The sequence below is a fragment of the Coregonus lavaretus genome (genome assembly GCF_964263955.1).
Source record: "Coregonus lavaretus genome assembly, chromosome: 10".
NCBI classification, from domain to species: domain Eukaryota; kingdom Metazoa; phylum Chordata; class Actinopteri; order Salmoniformes; family Salmonidae; genus Coregonus; species Coregonus lavaretus.
The window spans coordinates 2448476-2472583 of NC_139997.1; the positions used below are offsets into that span (position 1 = coordinate 2448476).

The 24108-nt window shown below is 37.4% G+C and overlaps 1 protein-coding gene across 1 annotated transcript in view; it reads right to left on the reverse strand.

The window, feature by feature from the left end:
- The window catches only part of LOC311135793 (metalloprotease TIKI1-like), a gene marked incomplete at both ends in the record, with an annotated part of 89889 nt that overhangs the window by 16299 nt on the left and 49482 nt on the right, over nucleotides 1-24108 (reverse strand). The window contains one exon of the mRNA XM_084169835.1: nucleotides 22229-22319. Coding sequence (XP_084025961.1) covers nucleotides 22229-22319 — 91 coding nt within the window. The remainder of the gene's footprint in view (nucleotides 1-22228; nucleotides 22320-24108) is intronic.

Genomic DNA, 24108 nt, shown 5'->3' on the forward strand with positions numbered 1-24108 from the left:
GACTAATAGAGAGAGATACTAATAGAGAGAGAGAGACTAATAGAGAGAGACTAATAGAGAGAGAGACTAATAGAGAGAGATACTAATAGAGAGAGACTAATAGAGAGAGACTAATAGAGTGAGAGACTAATATAGACTAATAGAGAGAGACTAATATAGACTAATAGAGAGAGAGACTAATAGAGAGAGAGACTAATAGAGAGAGATACTAATAGAGAGAGAGACTAATAGAGAGAGACTAATAGAGAGAGAGACTAATAGAGAGAGAGACTAATAGAGAGAGAGACTAATAGAGAGAGAAAGAGACTAATAGAGAGAGACTAATAGAGATATAGACTAATAGAGACTAATAGAGAGAGACTAATAGAGAGAGAGACTAATAGAGAGAGATGAATAGAAATATAGATGAATAGAGAGAGACTAATAGAGAGAGACTAAAAGAGAGATTAATAGAGAGAGACTAATAGAGAGAGAGACTAATAGAGAGATACTAATATAGAGAAATACTAATATAGAGAGATACTAATATAGAGAGAGACTAATAGAGAGAGAGACTAATAGAGAGAGAGACTAATAGAGAGAGATACTAATAGTGAGAGAGATTAATAGAGAGAGAGACTAATAGAGAGAGAGTTTAATAGAGAGAGAGACTAATAGAGAGAGAGACTAATAGAGAGAGACTAATAGAGAGAGAGAATAATAGAGAGAGAGACTAATAGTGAGAGAAACTAATAGAGAGAGAGAGACTAATAGAGAGAGAGACTAATAGAGAGAGAGACTAATAGCGAGAGAGACTAATAGAGAGAGAGACTAATAGAGAGAGAGACTAATAGTGAGAGAGATTAATAGAGAGAGAGACTAATAGAGAGAGAAACTAATAGAGAGAGAGACTAATAGAGAGAGAAACTAATAGAGAGAGACTAATAGAGAGAGAGACTAATAGAGAGAGAGACTAATAGTGAGAGAAACTAATAGAGAGAGAGACTAATAGAGAGAGAGACTAATAGCGAGAGAGACTAATAGAGAGAAAGACTAATAGAGAGAGGGACTAATAGAGAGAGAGACTAATAGAGAGAGAGACTAATAGAGAGATACTAATATAGAGAGATACTAATATAGAGAGAGACTAATAGAGAGAGAGACTAATAGAGAGAGAGACTAATAGAGAGAGAGACTAATAGAGAGAGATACTAATAGAGAGAGAGACTAATAGAGAGAGAGACTAATAGAGAGAGAGACTAATAGAGAGAGAGACTTATAGAGAGAGAGACTAATAGAGAGAGAGAGACTAATAGAGAGATAGACTAATAGAGAGAGATAGACTAATAGAGAGAGACTAATAGAGAGAGAGACTAATAGAGAGAGAGACTAATAGAGAGAGACTAATAGAGAGAGACTAATAGAGAGAGAGACTCATAGAGAGAAAGACTAATAGAGAGAGAGACTAATAGAGAGAGACTAATAGAGAGCGACTAATAGATAGCGACTAATAGAGAGAGAGACTAATAGAGAGAGACTAATAGAGAGAGAGACTAATATAGACTAATAGAGAGAGACTAATAGAGAGTGACTAATAGAGAGAGAGACTAATAGAGAGAGACTAATAGAGAGAGACTCATAGAGAGAGAGACTAATAGAGAGAGAGACTAATTGAGAGAGAGACTAATAGAGAGAGAGACTAATAGAGAGAGACTAATAGAGAGAGACTAATAGAGAGAGACAAATAGAGAATGGCTAATAGAGAGAGAGACTAATAGAGAGAGAGACTAATAGAGAGAGACTAATAGAGAGAGAGACTAATATAGACTAATAGAGAGAGACTAATAGAGAGAGACTAATAGAGAGAGAGAGACTAATAGAGAGAGAGACTAATAGAGAGAGACTAATAGAGAGAGACTAATAGAGAGATAGACTAATAGAGAGAGACTAATAGAGAGAGAGAGACTAATAGAGAGAGACTCATAGAGAGAAAGACTAATAGAGAGAGAGACTAATTGAGAGAGACTAATAGAGAGAGAGACTAATAGAGAGAGACTAATAGAGAGAGACTAATAGAGAGAGACTAATAGAGAATGACTAATAGAGAGAGACTAATAGAGAGAGAGACTAATAGAGAGAGACTAATAGAGAGAGAGACTAATATAGACTAATAGAGAGAGACTAATAGAGAGAGACTAATAGAGAGAGACTAATAGAGAGAGATGAATAGAGATATAGATGAATAGAGAGAGAGACTAATAGAGAGAGACTAATAGAGAGAGACTAAAAGAGAGATTAATAGAGATACTAATAGAGAGAGAGACTAATAGAGAGAGAGACTAATAGAGAGAGAGACTAATAGAGAGAGACTAATAGAGAGAGAGACTAATAGAGAGAGACTAATAGAGAGAGAGACTAATAGAGAGAGACAAATAGAGAGAGACTAATAGAGAGAGACTAATAGAGACTAATAGAGAGAGACTAATAGACAGAGAGACTGAGAGAGATGAATAGAGATATAGATGAATAGAGAGAGACTAAAAGAGAGAGACTAAAAGATAGATTAATAGAGAGAGACTAATAGAGAGAGAGACTAATAGAGAGAGAGACTCATAGAGAGATAGACTAATATAGAGAGAGACTTATAGAGAGAGAGACTAATAGAGAGAGACTAATAGTGAGAAAAACTAATAGAGAGAGACTAATAGAGAGATACTAATAGAGAGAGACTAATAGAGAGAGAGACTAATAGTGAGAGAGACTAATAGAGAGAGATACTAATAGAGAGAGACTAATAGAGAGAGAGACTAATAGAGAGAGACTAATAGAGAGAGAGACTAATAGAGAGATACTAATAGAGAGACCAATAGAGAGAGACTAATAGTGAGAGACTAATATAGAGAGAGACTAATAGATATATTAATAGAGAGAGACTAATAGAGAGAGAGAGACTAATAGAGAGAGACTAATAGAGAGAGAGACTAATAGAGAGAGAGACTAATAGAGAGAGACTAATAGAGAGAGAGACTAATAGAGAGATAGACTAATAGATAGATTATTTGAGAGAGACTAATAGAGAGAGACTAATAGAGAGAGACTAATAGAGAGAGAGACTAATAGATAGATTATTTGAGAGAGACTAATAGACAGAGACTAATAGAGAGAGAGACTAATAGAGAGAGACTAATAGAGAGAGAGACTAATAGATATATTAATAGAGAGAGACTAATATAGAGAGAGACTAATAGAGAGAGAGAGACTAATAGAGAGAGAGAGACTAATAGATAGATTATTAGAGAGAGACTAATAGAGAGAGACAAATAGAGAGAGAGACTAATAGAGAGAGAGACTAATAGAGAGATACTAAGAGAGAGAGAGACTAATAGAGAGATACTAATAGAGAGAGACTAATAGAGAGAGAGACTAATAGAGAGATACTAATAGAGAGAGACTAATAGAGAGAGAGACTAACAGAGAGAGACTAATAGAGAGAGACTAATAGAGAGAGAGACTAATAGAGAGAGAGACTAATAGAGAGAGAGACTAATAGAGAGAGAGACTAATGGAGAGAGAGACTAATAGAGAGAGAGACTAATAGAGAGAGAGACTAATAGATAGATTAATAGAGAGAGACTAATAGAGAGAGACTAATAGAGAGAGAGACTAATAGAGAGAGAGACTAATAGAGAGAGAGACTAATAGAGAGAGAGACTAATAGAGATAGAGACTAATAGAGAGAGAGACTAATAGAGAGAGAGACTAATAGAGAGAGATACTAATAGAGAGATACTAATAGAGAGAGACTAATAGAGAGAGATACTAATAGAGAGACTAATAGAGAGAGACTAATAGAGAGAGAGACTAATAGTGAGAGACTAATATAGAGAGAGACTAATAGATAGATTAATAGATTATGGGCGGCAGGTAGCTTAGTGGTTAAGAGCATTGTGCCAGTAACCGAAAGGTCGCTGGTTCTAATCCCCGAGCCCACTAGGTGAAACATCTGTCGATGTGCCCTTGAGCAAGGCACTTAACCCTAATTGCTCCTGTAAGTCGCTCTGGATAAGAGCGTCTGCTAAATGACCAATTATTATTATTATTAGAGACTAATAGAGAGAGAGAGACTAATAGAGAGAGACTAATAGAGAGATAGACTAATAGAGAGATAGACTAATAGATAGATTATTTGAGAGAGACTAATAGAGAGCGACTAATAGAGAGAGAGACTAATAGAGAGAGAGACTAATAGATAGATTATTTGAGAGAGACTAATAGAGAGAGACTAATAGAGAGAGACTAATAGAGAGAGACTAATAGAGAGAGAGACTAATAGAGAGAGACTAATAGAGAGAGACTAATAGAGAGAGAGACTAATAGAGAGAGAACTAATAGAGAGAGAGACTAATAGAGAGAGATACTAATAGAGAGATACTAATAGAGAGATACTAATAGAGAGAGACTAATAGAGAGAGACTCATAGAGAGAGACTAATAGAGAGAGACTAATAGAGAGAGAGACTAATAGAGAGAGAGACTAATAGAGAGATACTAAGAGAGAGAGAGACTAATAGAGAGAGACTAATAGAGAGAGAGACTAATAGAGAGATACTAATAGAGAGAGACTAATAGAGAGAGAGACTAATAGAGAGAGAGACTAATAGAGAGAGAGACTAATAGAGAGAGAGACTAATAGAGAGAGAGACTAATAGAGAGAGATACTAATAGAGAGATACTAATAGAGAGAGACTAATAGAGAGAGATACTAATAGAGAGACTAATAGAGAGAGACTAATAGAGAGAGAGACTAATAGTGAGAGACTAATATAGAGAGAGACTAATAGATAGATTAATAGAGAGAGACTAATAGAGAGAGAGAGACTAATAGAGAGAGACTAATAGAGAGAGAGACTAATAGAGAGATAGACTAATAGATAGATTATTTGAGAGAGACTAATAGAGAGCGACTAATAGAGAGAGAGACTAATAGAGAGAGACTAATAGAGAGAGAGAGACTAATAGAGAGAGAGACTAATAGAGAGAGACTAATAGAGAGAGACTAATAGAGAGATAGACTAATAGAGAGAGACTAATAGAGAGAGAGAGACTAATAGAGAGAGACTCATAGAGAGAAAGACTAATAGAGAGAGAGACTAATTGAGAGAGACTAATAGAGAGAGAGACTAATAGAGAGAGACTAATAGAGAGAGACTAATAGAGAGAGACTAATAGAGAATGACTAATAGAGAGAGACTAATAGAGAGAGAGACTAATAGAGAGAGACTAATAGAGAGAGAGACTAATATAGACTAATAGAGAGAGACTAATAGAGAGAGACTAATAGAGAGAGACTAATAGAGAGAGATGAATAGAGATATAGATGAATAGAGAGAGAGACTAATAGAGAGAGACTAATAGAGAGAGACTAAAAGAGAGATTAATAGAGATACTAATAGAGAGAGAGACTAATAGAGAGAGAGACTAATAGAGAGAGAGACTAATAGAGAGAGACTAATAGAGAGAGAGACTAATAGAGAGAGACTAATAGAGAGAGAGACTAATAGAGAGAGACAAATAGAGAGAGACTAATAGAGAGAGACTAATAGAGACTAATAGAGAGAGACTAATAGACAGAGAGACTGAGAGAGATGAATAGAGATATAGATGAATAGAGAGAGACTAAAAGAGAGAGACTAAAAGATAGATTAATAGAGAGAGACTAATAGAGAGAGAGACTAATAGAGAGAGAGACTCATAGAGAGATAGACTAATATAGAGAGAGACTTATAGAGAGAGAGACTAATAGAGAGAGACTAATAGTGAGAAAAACTAATAGAGAGAGACTAATAGAGAGATACTAATAGAGAGAGACTAATAGAGAGAGAGACTAATAGTGAGAGAGACTAATAGAGAGAGATACTAATAGAGAGAGACTAATAGAGAGAGAGACTAATAGAGAGAGACTAATAGAGAGAGAGACTAATAGAGAGATACTAATAGAGAGACTAATAGAGAGAGACTAATAGTGAGAGACTAATATAGAGAGAGACTAATAGATATATTAATAGAGAGAGACTAATAGAGAGAGAGAGACTAATAGAGAGAGACTAATAGAGAGAGAGACTAATAGAGAGAGAGACTAATAGAGAGAGACTAATAGAGAGAGAGACTAATAGAGAGATAGACTAATAGATAGATTATTTGAGAGAGACTAATAGAGAGAGACTAATAGAGAGAGACTAATAGAGAGAGAGACTAATAGATAGATTATTTGAGAGAGACTAATAGACAGAGACTAATAGAGAGAGAGACTAATAGAGAGAGACTAATAGAGAGAGAGACTAATAGATATATTAATAGAGAGAGACTAATATAGAGAGAGACTAATAGAGAGAGAGAGACTAATAGAGAGAGAGAGACTAATAGATAGATTATTAGAGAGAGACTAATAGAGAGAGACAAATAGAGAGAGAGACTAATAGAGAGAGAGACTAATAGAGAGATACTAAGAGAGAGAGAGACTAATAGAGAGATACTAATAGAGAGAGACTAATAGAGAGAGAGACTAATAGAGAGATACTAATAGAGAGAGACTAATAGAGAGAGAGACTAACAGAGAGAGACTAATAGAGAGAGACTAATAGAGAGAGAGACTAATAGAGAGAGAGACTAATAGAGAGAGAGACTAATAGAGAGAGAGACTAATGGAGAGAGAGACTAATAGAGAGAGAGACTAATAGAGAGAGAGACTAATAGATAGATTAATAGAGAGAGACTAATAGAGAGAGACTAATAGAGAGAGAGACTAATAGAGAGAGAGACTAATAGAGAGAGAGACTAATAGAGAGAGAGACTAATAGAGATAGAGACTAATAGAGAGAGAGACTAATAGAGAGAGAGACTAATAGAGAGAGATACTAATAGAGAGATACTAATAGAGAGAGACTAATAGAGAGAGATACTAATAGAGAGACTAATAGAGAGAGACTAATAGAGAGAGAGACTAATAGTGAGAGACTAATATAGAGAGAGACTAATAGATAGATTAATAGATTATGGGCGGCAGGTAGCTTAGTGGTTAAGAGCATTGTGCCAGTAACCGAAAGGTCGCTGGTTCTAATCCCCGAGCCCACTAGGTGAAACATCTGTCGATGTGCCCTTGAGCAAGGCACTTAACCCTAATTGCTCCTGTAAGTCGCTCTGGATAAGAGCGTCTGCTAAATGACCAATTATTATTATTATTAGAGACTAATAGAGAGAGAGAGACTAATAGAGAGAGACTAATAGAGAGATAGACTAATAGAGAGATAGACTAATAGATAGATTATTTGAGAGAGACTAATAGAGAGCGACTAATAGAGAGAGAGACTAATAGAGAGAGAGACTAATAGATAGATTATTTGAGAGAGACTAATAGAGAGAGACTAATAGAGAGAGACTAATAGAGAGAGACTAATAGAGAGAGAGACTAATAGAGAGAGACTAATAGAGAGAGACTAATAGAGAGAGAGACTAATAGAGAGAGAACTAATAGAGAGAGAGACTAATAGAGAGAGATACTAATAGAGAGATACTAATAGAGAGATACTAATAGAGAGAGACTAATAGAGAGAGACTCATAGAGAGAGACTAATAGAGAGAGACTAATAGAGAGAGAGACTAATAGAGAGAGAGACTAATAGAGAGATACTAAGAGAGAGAGAGACTAATAGAGAGAGACTAATAGAGAGAGAGACTAATAGAGAGATACTAATAGAGAGAGACTAATAGAGAGAGAGACTAATAGAGAGAGAGACTAATAGAGAGAGAGACTAATAGAGAGAGAGACTAATAGAGAGAGAGACTAATAGAGAGAGATACTAATAGAGAGATACTAATAGAGAGAGACTAATAGAGAGAGATACTAATAGAGAGACTAATAGAGAGAGACTAATAGAGAGAGAGACTAATAGTGAGAGACTAATATAGAGAGAGACTAATAGATAGATTAATAGAGAGAGACTAATAGAGAGAGAGAGACTAATAGAGAGAGACTAATAGAGAGAGAGACTAATAGAGAGATAGACTAATAGATAGATTATTTGAGAGAGACTAATAGAGAGCGACTAATAGAGAGAGAGACTAATAGAGAGAGAGACTAATAGATAGATTATTTGAGAGAGACTAATAGAGAGAGACTAATAGAGAGAGACTAATAGAGAGAGACTAATAGAGAGAGACTAATAGAGAGAGAGACTAATAGAGAGAGACTAATAGAGAGAGACTAATAGAGAGAGAGACTAATAGAGAGAGAACTAATAGAGAGAGAGACTAATAGAGAGAGAGACTAATAGAGAGATACTAATAGAGAGATACTAATAGAGAGAGACTAATAGAGAGAGACTCATAGAGAGAGACTAATAGAGAGAGACTAATAGAGAGAGAGACTAATAGAGAGAGAGACTAATAGAGAGAGAGACTAATAGAGAGAGAGAGACTAATAGAGAGAGACTAATAGAGAGAGAGACTAATAGAGAGATACTAATAGAGAGAGACTAATAGAGAGAGAGACTAACAGAGAGAGACTAATAGAGAGAGACTAATAGAGAGAGACTAATAGAGAGAGAGACTAATAGAGAGAGAGACTAATAGAGAGAGAGACTAATAGAGAGAGAGACTAATAGAGAGAGAGACTAATAGAGAGAGACTAATAGAGAGAGACTAATAGAGAGAGAGACTAATAGAGAGATACTAATAGAGAGAGACTAATAGAGAGAGAGACTAATAGAGAGAGAGACTAATAGAGAGAGACTAATAGAGAGAGAGACTAATAGAGAGAGAGACTCATAGAGAGATACTAATAGAGAGATACTAATAGAGAGAGACTAATAGAGAGAGACTCATAGAGAGAGACTAATAGAGATAGAGAGACTAATAGAGAGAAACTAATAGAGAGAGAGAGACTAATAGAGAGAGACTAATATAGAGAGAGACTAATATAGAGAGAGACTAATAGAGAGAGAGAGACTAATAGATAGATTATTAGAGAGAGACTAATAGAGAGAGACTAATAGAGAGAGAGACTAATAGAGAGAGAGACTAATAGAGAGAGAGACTAATAGAGAGATACTAAGAGAGAGAGAGACTAATAGAGAGATACTAATAGAGAGAGACTAATAGAGAGAGAGACTAATAGAGAGATACTAATAGAGAGAGACTAATAGAGAGAGAGACTAACAGAGACTAATAGAGAGAGAGACTAATAGAGAGAGACTAATAGAGAGAGAGACTAATAGAGAGAGACTAATAGAGAGAGACTAATAGAGAGAGAGACTAATAGAGAGAGAGACTAATAGAGAGAGAGACTAATAGAGAGAGAGACTAATAGAGAGAGAGACTAATAGAGAGAGACTAATAGAGAGAGACTAATAGAGAGAGACTAATAGAGAGAGAGACTAATAGAGAGAGAGAGAGACTAATAGAGAGAGACTAATAGAGAGAGACTAATAGAGAGAGAGACTAATAGAGAGAGACTAATAGAGAGAGAGACTAATAGAGAGAGAGACTAATAGAGAGAGAGACTAATAGAGAGAGACTAATAGAGAGAGACTAATAGAGAGAGACTAATATAGAGATAGACTAATAGAGAGAGAGAGACTAATTGAGAGAGACTAATAGAGAGAGACTAATAGAGAGAGAGACTAATAGAGAGAGACTAATAGAGAGAGAGACTAATAGAGAGAGAGACTAATAGAGAGAGAGACTAATAGAGAGAGACTAACAGAGAGAGACTAATAGAGAGAGACTAATAGTGAGAGATACTAATAGAGAGACTAATAGAGAGAGACTAATAGAGAGAGAGACTAATAGTGAGAGACTAATATAGAGAGAGACTAATAGATAGATTAATAGAGAGAGACTAATAGAGAGAGAGACTAATAGAGAGAGACTAATAGAGAGAGAGACTAATAGAGAGATAGACTAATAGATAGATTATTTGAGAGAGACTAATAGAGAGCGACTAATAGAGAGAGAGACTAATAGAGAGAGAGACTAATAGATAGATTATTTGAGAGAGACTAATAGAGAGAGACTAATAGAGAGAGACTAATAGAGAGAGACTAATAGAGAGAGACTAATAGAGAGAGAGACTAATAGAGAGAGACTAATAGAGAGAGACTAATAGAGAGAGAGACTAATAGAGAGAGAACTAATAGAGAGAGAGACTAATAGAGAGAGAGACTAATAGAGAGATACTAATAGAGAGATACTAATAGAGAGAGACTAATAGAGAGAGACTCATAGAGAGAGACTAATAGAGAGAGACTAATAGAGAGAGAGACTAATAGAGAGAGAGACTAATAGAGAGATACTAAGAGAGAGAGAGACTAATAGAGAGAGACTAATAGAGAGAGAGACTAATAGAGAGATACTAATAGAGAGAGACTAATAGAGAGAGAGACTAACAGAGAGAGACTAATAGAGAGAGACTAATAGAGAGAGAGACTAATAGAGAGAGAGACTAATAGAGAGAGAGACTAATAGAGAGAGAGACTAATAGAGAGAGAGACTAATAGAGAGAGAGACTAATAGAGAGAGAGACTAATAGAGAGAGACTAATAGAGAGAGACTAATAGAGAGAGACTAATAGAGAGATACTAATAGAGAGAGACTAATAGAGAGAGAGACTAATAGAGAGAGAGACTAATAGAGAGAGACTAATAGAGAGAGAGACTAATAGAGAGAGAGACTCATAGAGAGATACTAATAGAGAGATACTAATAGAGAGAGACTAATAGAGAGAGACTCATAGAGAGAGACTAATAGAGATAGAGAGACTAATAGAGAGAAACTAATAGAGAGAGAGAGACTAATAGAGAGAGACTAATATAGAGAGAGAGACTAATAGAGAGAGAGAGACTAATAGAGAGAGAGAGACTAATAGATAGATTATTAGAGAGAGACTAATAGAGAGAGACTAATAGAGAGAGAGACTAATAGAGAGAGAGACTAATAGAGAGAGAGACTAATAGAGAGATACTAAGAGAGAGAGAGACTAATAGAGAGATACTAATAGAGAGAGACTAATAGAGAGAGAGACTAATAGAGAGATACTAATAGAGAGAGACTAATAGAGAGAGAGACTAACAGAGACTAATAGAGAGAGAGACTAATAGAGAGAGACTAATAGAGAGAGACTAATAGAGAGAGAGACTAATAGAGAGAGAGACTAATAGAGAGAGAGACTAATAGAGAGAGAGACTAATAGAGAGAGACTAATAGAGAGAGACTAATAGAGAGAGACTAATAGAGAGAGACTAATAGAGAGAGAGACTAATAGAGAGAGAGAGACTAATAGAGAGAGACTAATAGAGAGAGACTAATAGAGAGAGAGACTAATAGAGAGAGACTAATAGAGAGAGAGACTAATAGAGAGAGAGACTAATAGAGAGAGAGACTAATAGAGAGAGAGACTAATAGAGAGAGACTAATAGAGAGAGACTAATAGAGAGAGACTAATAGAGAGAGAGACTAATAGAGAGAGAGAGACTAATAGAGAGAGACTAATAGAGAGAGACTAATAGAGAGAGAGACTAATAGAGAGAGACTAATAGAGAGAGAGACTAATAGAGAGAGAGACTAATAGAGAGAGAGACTAATAGAGAGAGACTAACAGAGAGAGACTAATAGAGAGAGACTAATAGAGAGAGAGACTAATAGAGAGAGAGACTAATAGAGAGAGAGACTAATAGAGAGAGAGAGACTAATAGAGAGAGACAAATAGAGAGAGACTAATAGAGAGAGACTAATAGAGACTAATAGAGAGAGACTAATAGACAGAGAGACTGAGAGAGATGAATAGAGATATAGATGAATAGAGAGAGACTAAAAGAGAGAGACTAAAAGATAGATTAATAGAGAGAGACTAATAGAGAGAGAGACTAATAGAGAGAGAGACTCATAGAGAGATAGACTAATATAGAGAGAGACTTATAGAGAGAGAGACTAATAGAGAGAGACTAATAGTGAGAAAAACTAATAGAGAGAGACTAATAGAGAGATACTAATAGAGAGAGACTAATAGAGAGAGAGACTAATAGTGAGAGAGACTAATAGAGAGAGATACTAATAGAGAGAGACTAATAGAGAGAGAGACTAATAGAGAGAGACTAATAGAGAGAGAGACTAATAGAGAGATACTAATAGAGAGACTAATAGAGAGAGACTAATAGTGAGAGACTAATATAGAGAGAGACTAATAGATAGATTAATAGAGAGAGACTAATAGAGAGAGAGAGACTAATAGAGAGAGACTAATAGAGAGAGAGACTAATAGAGAGAGAGACTAATAGAGAGAGACTAATAGAGAGAGAGACTAATAGAGAGATAGACTAATAGATAGATTATTTGAGAGAGACTAATAGATAGAGACTAATAGAGAGAGACTAATAGAGAGAGAGACTAATAGATAGATTATTTGAGAGAGACTAATAGACAGAGACTAATAGAGAGAGAGACTAATAGAGAGAGACTAATAGAGAGAGAGACTAATATATATATTAATAGAGAGAGACTAATATAGAGAGAGACTAATAGAGAGAGAGAGACTAATAGAGAGAGAGAGACTAATAGATAGATTATTAGAGAGAGACTAATAGAGAGAGACAAATAGAGAGAGAGACTAATAGAGAGAGAGACTAATAGAGAGATACTAAGAGAGAGAGAGACTAATAGAGAGATACTAATAGAGAGAGACTAATAGAGAGAGAGACTAATAGAGAGATACTAATAGAGAGAGACTAATAGAGAGAGAGACTAACAGAGAGAGACTAATAGAGAGAGACTAATAGAGAGAGAGACTAATAGAGAGAGAGACTAATAGAGAGAGAGACTAATAGAGAGAGAGACTAATGGAGAGAGAGACTAATAGAGAGAGAGACTAATAGAGAGAGAGACTAATAGATAGATTAATAGAGAGAGACTAATAGAGAGAGACTAATAGAGAGAGAGACTAATAGAGAGAGAGACTAATAGAGAGAGAGACTAATAGAGAGAGAGACTAATAGAGATAGAGACTAATAGAGAGAGAGACTAATAGAGAGAGAGACTAATAGAGAGAGATACTAATAGAGAGATACTAATAGAGAGAGACTAATAGAGAGAGATACTAATAGAGAGACTAATAGAGAGAGACTAATAGAGAGAGAGACTAATAGTGAGAGACTAATATAGAGAGAGACTAATAGATAGATTAATAGATTATGGGCGGCAGGTAGCTTAGTGGTTAAGAGCATTGTGCCAGTAACCGAAAGGTCGCTGGTTCTAATCCCCGAGCCCACTAGGTGAAACATCTGTCGATGTGCCCTTGAGCAAGGCACTTAACCCTAATTGCTCCTGTAAGTCGCTCTGGATAAGAGCGTCTGCTAAATGACCAATTATTATTATTATTAGAGACTAATAGAGAGAGAGAGACTAATAGAGAGAGACTAATAGAGAGATAGACTAATAGAGAGATAGACTAATAGATAGATTATTTGAGAGAGACTAATAGAGAGCGACTAATAGAGAGAGAGACTAATAGAGAGAGAGACTAATAGATAGATTATTTGAGAGAGACTAATAGAGAGAGACTAATAGAGAGAGACTAATAGAGAGAGACTAATAGAGAGAGACTAATAGAGAGAGAGACTAATAGAGAGAGACTAATAGAGAGAGACTAATAGAGAGAGAGACTAATAGAGAGAGAACTAATAGAGAGAGAGACTAATAGAGAGAGATACTAATAGAGAGATACTAATAGAGAGATACTAATAGAGAGAGACTAATAGAGAGAGACTCATAGAGAGAGACTAATAGAGAGAGACTAATAGAGAGAGAGACTAATAGAGAGAGAGACTAATAGAGAGATACTAAGAGAGAGAGAGACTAATAGAGAGAGACTAATAGAGAGAGAGACTAATAGAGAGATACTAATAGAGAGAGACTAATAGAGAGAGAGACTAATAGAGAGAGAGACTAATAGAGAGAGAGACTAATAGAGAGAGAGACTAATAGAGAGAGAGACTAATAGAGAGAGATACTAATAGAGAGATACTAATAGAGAGAGACTAATAGAGAGAGATACTAATAGAGAGACTAATAGAGAGAGACTAATAGAGAGAGAGACTAATAGTGAGAGACTAATATAGAGAGAGACTAATAGATAGATTAATAGAGAGAGACTAATAGAGAGAGAGAGACTAATAGAGAGAGACTAATAGAGAGAGAGACTAATAGAGAGATAGACTAATAGATAGATTATTTGAGAGAGACTAATAGAGAGCGACTAATAGAGAGAGAGACTAATAGAGAGAGAGACTAATAGATAGATTATTTGAGAGAGACTAATAGAGAGAGACTAATAGAGAGAGACTAATAGAGAGAGACTAATAGAGAGAGACTAATAGAGAGAGAGACTAATAGAGAGAGACTAATAGAGAGAGACTAATAGAGAGAGAGACTAATAGAGAGAGAACTAATAGAGAGAGAGACTAATAGAGAGAGAGACTAATAGAGAGATACTAATAGAGAGATACTAATAGAGAGAGACTAATAGAGAGAGACTCATAGAGAGAGACTAATAGAGAGAGACTAATAGAGAGAGAGACTAATAGAGAGAGAGACTAATAGAGAGATACTAAGAGAGAGAGAGACTAATAGAGAGAGACTAATAGAGAGAGAGACTAATAGAGAGATACTAATAGAGAGAGACTAATAGAGAGAGAGACTAACAGAGAGAGACTAATAGAGAGAGACTAATAGAGAGAGACTAATAGAGAGAGAGACTAATAGAGAGAGAGACTAATAGAGAGAGAGACTAATAGAGAGAGAGACTAATAGAGAGAGAGACTAATAGAGAGAGAGACTAATAGAGAGAGACTAATAGAGAGAGACTAATAGAGAGAGAGACTAATAGAGAGATACTAATAGAGAGAGACTAATAGAGAGAGAGACTAATAGAGAGAGAGACTAATAGAGAGAGACTAATAGAGAGAGAGACTAATAGAGAGAGAGACTCATAGAGAGATACTAATAGAGAGATACTAATAGAGAGAGACTAATAGAGAGAGACTCATAGAGAGAGACTAATAGAGATAGAGAGACTAATAGAGAGAAACTAATAGAGAGAGAGAGACTAATAGAGAGAGACTAATATAGAGAGAGACTAATATAGAGAGAGACTAATAGAGAGAGAGAGACTAATAGATAGATTATTAGAGAGAGACTAATAGAGAGAGACTAATAGAGAGAGAGACTAATAGAGAGAGAGACTAATAGAGAGAGAGACTAATAGAGAGATACTAAGAGAGAGAGAGACTAATAGAGAGATACTAATAGAGAGAGACTAATAGAGAGAGAGACTAATAGAGAGATACTAATAGAGAGAGACTAATAGAGAGAGAGACTAACAGAGACTAATAGAGAGAGAGACTAATAGAGAGAGACTAATAGAGAGAGAGACTAATAGAGAGAGACTAATAGAGAGAGACTAATAGAGAGAGAGACTAATAGAGAGAGAGACTAATAGAGAGAGAGACTAATAGAGAGAGAGACTAATAGAGAGAGAGACTAATAGAGAGAGACTAATAGAGAGAGACTAATAGAGAGAGACTAATAGAGAGAGAGACTAATAGAGAGAGAGAGACTAATAGAGAGAGACTAATAGAGAGAGACTAATAGAGAGAGAGACTAATAGAGAGAGACTAATAGAGAGAGAGACTAATAGAGAGAGAGACTAATAGAGAGAGAGACTAATAGAGAGAGACTAATAGAGAGAGACTAATAGAGAGAGACTAATATAGAGATAGACTAATAGAGAGAGAGAGACTAATTGAGAGAGACTAATAGAGAGAGACTAATAGAGAGAGAGACTAATAGAGAGAGACTAATAGAGAGAGAGACTAATAGAGAGAGAGACTAATAGAGAGAGAGACTAATAGAGAGAGACTAACAGAGAGAGACTAATAGAGAGAGACTAATAGAGAGAGATACTAATAGAGAGACTAATAGAGAGAGACTAATAGAGAGAGAGACTAATAGTGAGAGACTAATATAGAGAGAGACTAATAGATAGATTAATAGAGAGAGACTAATAGAGAGAGAGACTAATAGAGAGAGACTAATAGAGAGAGAGACTAATAGAGAGATAGACTAATAGATAGATTATTTGAGAGAGACTAATAGAGAGCGACTAATAGAGAGAGAGACTAATAGAGAGAGAGACTAATAGATAGATTATTTGAGAGAGACTAATAGAGAGAGACTAATAGAGAGAGACTAATAGAGAGAGACTAATAGAGAGAGACTAATAGAGAGAGAGACTAATAGAGAGAGACTAATAGAGAGAGACTAATAGAGAGAGAGACTAATAGAGAGAGAACTAATAGAGAGAGAGACTAATAGAGAGAGAGACTAATAGAGAGATACTAATAGAGAGATACTAATAGAGAGAGACTAATAGAGAGAGACTCATAGAGAGAGACTAATAGAGAGAGACTAATAGAGAGAGAGACTAATAGAGAGAGAGACTAATAGAGAGATACTAAGAGAGAGAGAGACTAATAGAGAGAGACTAATAGAGAGAGAGACTAATAGAGAGATACTAATAGAGAGAGACTAATAGAGAGAGAGACTAACAGAGAGAGACTAATAGAGAGAGACTAATAGAGAGAGAGACTAATAGAGAGAGAGACTAATAGAGAGAGAGACTAATAGAGAGAGAGACTAATAGAGAGAGAGACTAATAGAGAGAGAGACTAATAGAGAGAGAGACTAATAGAGAGAGACTAATAGAGAGAGACTAATAGAGAGAGACTAATAGAGAGATACTAATAGAGAGAGACTAATAGAGAGAGAGACTAATAGAGAGAGACTAATAGAGAGAGAGACTAATAGAGAGAGAGACTCATAGAGAGATACTAATAGAGAGATACTAATAGAGAGAGACTAATAGAGAGAGACTCATAGAGAGAGACTAATAGAGATAGAGAGACTAATAGAGAGAAACTAATAGAGAGAGAGAGACTAATAGAGAGAGACTAATATAGAGAGAGAGACTAATAGAGAGAGAGAGACTAATAGAGAGAGAGAGACTAATAGATAGATTATTAGAGAGAGACTAATAGAGAGAGACTAATAGAGAGAGAGACTAATAGAGAGAGAGACTAATAGAGAGAGAGACTAATAGAGAGATACTAAGAGAGAGAGAGACTAATAGAGAGATACTAATAGAGAGAGACTAATAGAGAGAGAGACTAATAGAGAGATACTAATAGAGAGAGACTAATAGAGAGAGAGACTAACAGAGACTAATAGAGAGAGAGACTAATAGAGAGAGACTAATAGAGAGAGACTAATAGAGAGAGAGACTAATAGAGAGAGAGACTAATAGAGAGAGAGACTAATAGAGAGAGAGACTAATAGAGAGAGACTAATAGAGAGAGACTAATAGAGAGAGACTAATAGAGAGAGAGACTAATAGAGAGAGAGAGACTAATAGAGAGAGACTAATAGAGAGAGACTAATAGAGAGAGAGACTAATAGAGAGAGACTAATAGAGAGAGAGACTAATAGAGAGAGAGTCTAATAGAGAGAGAGACTAATAGAGAGAGAGACTAATAGAGAGAGACTAATAGAGAGAGACTAATAGAGAGAGACTAATAGAGAGAGAGACTAATAGAGAGAGAGAGACTAATAGAGAGAGACTAATAGAGAGAGACTAATAGAGAGAGAGACTAATAGAGAGAGACTAATAGAGAGAGAGACTAATAGAGAGAGAGACTAATAGAGAGAGAGACTAATAGAGAGAGACTAACAGAGAGAGACTAATAGAGAGAGACTAATAGAGAGAGAGACTAATAGAGAGAGAGACTAATAGAGAGAGAGACTAATAGAGAGAGAGAGACTAATAGAGAGAGACTAATAGAGAGAGAGATAGAGACACCGTCGAGACAAACGTATGCAGTATTAAGCCATGGAACGCATTCATTGGCCAGTGAGTGGCCAAGCTCTCGTCACACCTACAACTTGTTTATTCTGTTAAACCCAGTTCTTCCGCACCACCGCTAGCTACTGCGCTCATAATTCCGGCTGTAAAAATATCATAAATATTTCTAACCAATAGTGCTGACCAATAGTGCTACCGCCAGCGCTTTGATTTACCGTTATGTTTGATCAAATAGAGCCCTTCATGTTATATGGAATATTGTGTGTGTAAAATGAATGAGCGAATTTACTTTAATCTGTTCATTGTGTGATTACTGTGTAGTAAAATAATCTATTCTTAATGTGGCCAGATTTGCCATCTTTCATTGTTGGAGTGACTAACTAACATTTAACAAGCTTATCGTTCCATCATGTGTTCGTGTTAAATTACACAGAACACTGGTACCCCCAGTCTGACAGGGGACCTGGACCACTAAGAACCTTTTTTTTGTCAATTACAACCGAGTAAGAGCAGCGCAAATCAAACATTCAAACTCCATGTTTGGAGTGGAGGAGCTGTGCAGTCTAGACTGCTGCTCTGAACACACAAAGAGTCCATTCGGCTTGTGAACGTTTGAATTTACAAGAACCCTTGGGATGTTCTGTAGTTGATTATGTGGATAGTGGGATTGGGGCCTGTTCAGGCTATGTACTCAGATTGTATTCCGGCTGTGTAGTGTTTCGCTACAGAGGCGTTGGGGCTTTATGGTCACATTGCCCACAAGAAGACATTCTTATGCCCTGAAACAACAGAACGACCAAATGGTCAAATATTTTACAATGACCAATGAGGGATGGAGGTCACAGTGTAATAATGTGTTTAATATGTATAATATATTTGCACTGTGTATAATTTGCAGTAATTATTTACTTTGTAAAATGATGTCTTGTCTATAATAATAAGATGTACTATGTGTATACTAACATGTATAATGTGTATACTAACAACATGTATAATGTGTATACTAACATATATAATGGGTATACTATCATATATAATGTGTATACTATCATATATAATGTGTATACTATCATGTATAATGTGTATACTATCATATATAATGTGTATACTATCATGTATAATGTGTATAATATTGTGTATAATGTGTATACTATCATGTATAATGTGTATACTAACATGTATAATGTGTATACTATCATATACAATGTGTATACTATCATGTATAATGTGTATAATATTGTGTATAATGTGTATACTATCATGTATAATGTGTATACTATCATATATAATGTGTATACTAACATGTATAATGTGTATACTATCATGTATAATGTGTATATTAACATGTATAATGTGTATACTAACATGTATAATGTGTATACTAACGTGTATAATGTGTATACTATCGTGTATAATGTGTATACTATCATGTATAATGTATATAATATCATGTATAATGTGTATACTAACATCAATTACAATTTAGTCATTTAGCAGACGCTCTTATCCGGAGCGACTTACAGATAGTGAGTGCATACTTTTTTTATAATCGTTGTTTCCCCCTCATCAACACACAATACCCCATAATGACAAAGCAAAAACTGAAATATCACATTTACATAAGTATTCAGACCCTTTCCTCAGTACTTTGTTGAAGCATCTTTGGCAGCGATTACAGCCTCAAGTCTTCTTGGGTATGATGCTACAAGCTTGGCACACCTGTATTTGGGGAGTTTCTCCCATTCTTCTCTGCAGATCCTCTCAAGCTCTGTCAGGTTGGGGAGATTCGCTGCACAGCTATTTTCAGGTCTCCCAGAGATGTTAGATCGGGTTCAAGTTCGGGCTCTGGCTGGGCCACTCAAGGACATTCAGAGACTTGTCCAGAAGCCACTCCTGCGTTGTCTTGGCTGTGTGCTTAGGGTCATTGTCCTGTTGGAAGGTGAACCTTTGCCCTAGTCTGAGGTCCTGAGCGCTCTAGAGCAGGTCTTCATCAAGGATCTCTCTGTACTTTGCTCCGTTCATCTTCCCATCAATCCTGACTAGTCTCCCACTCCTTGCCGCTGAAAAACATCCCCACAGCATGATGCTGCCACCACCATGCTTCACTGTAAGGATGGTGCCATGTTTCCTCCAGACGTGACGCCTGGCATTCAGGACAAATAGTTAAATCTTGGTTTCATCAGACCAGAGAATCTTGTTTCTCATGGTCTGAGTCCTTTAGGGGCCTTTTGGCAAACTCCAAGCGGGCTGTCATGCGCCTTTTACTGAGGAGTGGCTTCCGTCTGGCCACTCTACCATAAAGGCCTGATTGGTGGAGTGCTGCAGAGATGATTGTCCTTCTGGAAGGTTCTCCCATCTCCACAGAGGAACTCTAGAGCTCTGTCAGAGTGACCATCTGGTTCTTGGTCACCTCCCTGACCAAGGCCCTTCTCCCCTAATTGCTCCGTTTGTCCGGGCGGCCAGCTCTAGGAAGAGTCTTGGTGGTTCCAAACTTCTTCCATTTAAGAATGATGGAGGCCATTGTGTTCTTGGGGACCTTCAATGCTGCTCGGAGCTCTACGGACAATTCCTTCGACCTCATGGCTTGGTTTTTGCTCTGACATGCACTGTCAACTGTGGGACCTTATATAGGCAGGTGTGTGCCTTTCCAAATCATGTCCAATCAATTGAATTTACCACAGGTGGACTCCAATCAAGTTGTAGAAACATCAAGGACGATCAATGGAAACGGGATGCACCTGAGCTCAATTTCGAGTCTCATAGCAAAGGGTCTGAATACTTATGTAAATAAGGTATTTTTTATTTTTTATTTTTAATACATTTGCAAAAATGTCTAAAAAAAACTGTTTCGCTTCGTCATTATGGGGTATTGTGTGTACATTGATGAGGAAGAACACTTATTTAATCAATTTTAGAATAAGGCTGTAACGTAACAAAATGTGGAAAAAGGGAAGGGGTCTGAATACTTTCCGAATGCGCTGTATAATGTGCAGTGATTATGTAATGTCCAGATGCAGTAATGTGTATAATGTGTAGTAGCAGTCTAAAGGCTGGTTTATACTTTGTCTATGGACATGTCTGTAGACAATTAGAATGCGACAAGTGTCACTGGTCAAAACAACATTTAATTTATACTTTGGTGGAATGTCTGTAGACCGTCACTGCGGCTGTCGGTTTCCTTGATGCAGGAAAACGAAAGTTCAACTTTGACCCTGTCGCTATGTCCATTGTCATGGAGAGTTCTAAAATTCTCTGGTAGAATGCCCTGCTTTTATTTCGTCACACTCACAACCGTAAGCTATTTTCTGTAATTATTTTACCATTGACTTGTAAATAATGATCTTGTTGTGAGTTTATTTTCCTGCACTATTGAATAACAATTAGCTAAAGTTAAGATGTTATCAGCTTTGATATGGCCATTATTTGAACTGGCTAGCCAGCTAGCTAGCTAAGAAGCCAGAAACGAACCAAAACATTGTTTAGAACGTTGCTTTTAGTTGCCTGGTTTGCTAGATTGACATATACTAAATTCATTTTGAAACGGATGGGTTTATTGGTGTTAAAATATAGCATTCATTCTATTTGGTACCACCACACTGCTGATGTCACGTAGCTTGTCGTTTTTTTTGTGTTTATACTTTTTCATAACGACGACGACAAGTTTGATGTCAGACGACAATAGAATGTTCATGATGTCACTGCGACAGACACGTCGATAGACCGATTTGAAACCAGCCTTAAGACAGCGTGATGTTAGCCAATGTGAGGGCAACGAGGTCTAATGAGGTTAGCACTGTAACAACGACACTATGAGCGTCACCGTTATCACTGACCTCACTGTAACAACACTACCACCTACTCTAACTCTCTGACACACCGGATATTTCATTTCTCATCCACATCAAAATGGATTACAAGCCATTCCTTGTAATAATATTCATGGTATTATTAAGTGTCCTATTAATGTAATAACAATCTGGGTAGAGTGGAGGAGGGGGTTGTGGGTAGGCAGGATGGTTGGGTGATGTGAAGGGGAAAGGGGGATACCTAGTCAGTTGTACAACTGAACGCATTCAGGGGGGGGGGGGGGGGGTGCCTTAATTAACATCCACGACATCGGCGCCCGGGGAGCAGTGGTTGTGGGGGTTAACTACCTTGCTCAAGGGCAGAATAGCAGATTTTTCCAGGGGGGGATTTGAACAATGCTGAGGTAGTCAGAGAGAGAGGGAGGGTGGAGAGTGGTTGTGTGGTGGTGTGTTGGTGAGGACAGCGAGGGGTGTATTATTACCTGTTAATGGGCTGCCCCGCGGGAGTGTGCTCCACTTCATAGCCCTGACTCCTCAGAACATCAATCACTGTGTTGTTGCCCAGGAAGTGACCTGCAAGATAAACACAGTTCTCGTGTTAGGGTTAGGTCTCTCTGTTTCAGAGACGCTGCAAGCCTCAGGACCCCTTCTTTCAGTCACCATGAGAGTCGCAGACAGGACCAAGGCCGTGCCACTCAGCCAACCAGTTAAAATATTATTTGAAATATTTTCAAAGACTTAAACTGTGCTTGATTGAGCTTGCCCTCCTCTCCTCTCACCCCTCCTCTCCTCTCTCCCCACCCCACCCCTCCTTTCCTCCCTCCCCACCCCTCCTATCTCCCCACCCCTCCTCTCCTCTCCTCTCTCCCCACCCCTCCTCTCATCTCTCCCCACCCCTCTTCTCCTCTCTCCCCACCCCTCCTCTCCTCTCCCCCCACCCCTCCTCTCCCTCCCTCTCTCTCTCCCCACCCCTCCTCTCTCTCCCTCCCTCCTCTCCCCCCCACTCTCTAGGTGAAGTGAAGCATTGTTGGTTCAGGTTGCAGCGCGTCACAAAAGGACGGAGGGTCTCATTGTCCTCACAAACTAAGCCATGTAGCGTGGCAGAGTGTCAACAAAGTCAGAGCCTTTAATGGAGCCTAACTACCACAGGGCTGTAGGCCCTAACTATCATAGCCTAACTACCACAGCCTAACTACCACAGCCTAACTACCACCCTAACTACCACCCTAACTATCATAGCCTAACTACCACAGCCTAACTACCACAGCCTAACTACCACCCTAACTACCACCCTAACTATCATAGCCTAACTACCACAGCCTAACTACCACAGCCTAACTACCACCCTAGCTACCACAGTCTAACTACCACCCTAACTACCACAGCCTAACTACCACACCCTAACTACCACACCCTAACTACCACAGCCTAACTACCACAGCCTAACTACCACAGGGCCCTAACTAATATATAACTACTGAAGAACAACACAGTTAAGCCCCAACATCCCCCTAAAGTCCACTGAAACAACACAAGAGGGTTCTTTGGCTGTCCCCATGGGAGAACCCTTTTTTGGTTCGAGGTAAAAACCCTTTTGGGTTCCATGTAGAACCCTCTGTGGAAAGGGTTCAACCTGGAACCAACAAGGGTTCTTCAAAGGGTTCTCCTATGGGGACAGCCGAAGAACCCTTTTAGGTTCTAGATAGCACCTTTATTCTAAGAGTGGCAGTATCCAAGTACTGCCACACCAGTCACTCTAAAAACGCAGCCATTGTCGCCAATCCTTCCTACCAATTAATAGAACATATGGCAAGTCTTAAATATAGTTTCTTTCCATACAGCGCAGCAATATTTATATTACAAATTGTAACCGGGGCCGAATAGCAGTTCTGAAAACATTACACAGTAACTAAATAAATAAACGCCAGCCAGTGCTTGTGCGTATGTGTTGGTGTGTGTGTGCGCATGTGTGCATGTATCCGTGTGTATCCATATGTGTGTGTGTGTGCGCGTGCATGTGTGTGTGGGTCTGTGTGTTAGCGTACAAGTCAGTGTAGCTGTTTACGTACACGTCCTTCATAGCTAGGCATTCCACACACCCAGTCAGACCATAATCAGTGCAGCCAACTGGATATTTAAGACACAATCCTTAATTTCTCAGCAAAATGCCAGCCAAATGGTTATTCACTGAAATTACCAATGAAAATGAATAAATGTTGCAAATTGCACCTTTAACTTGGCCAGCTACAGTAGTTGGAAAGGCCGCTACAGACTAGCTTGTCCGGCTACACCCTTAAAAAATAAAAATGCAAGTTGGAACCAAATAAGATTCTTGAGAGCGACGCCATAGGGGAACCATATT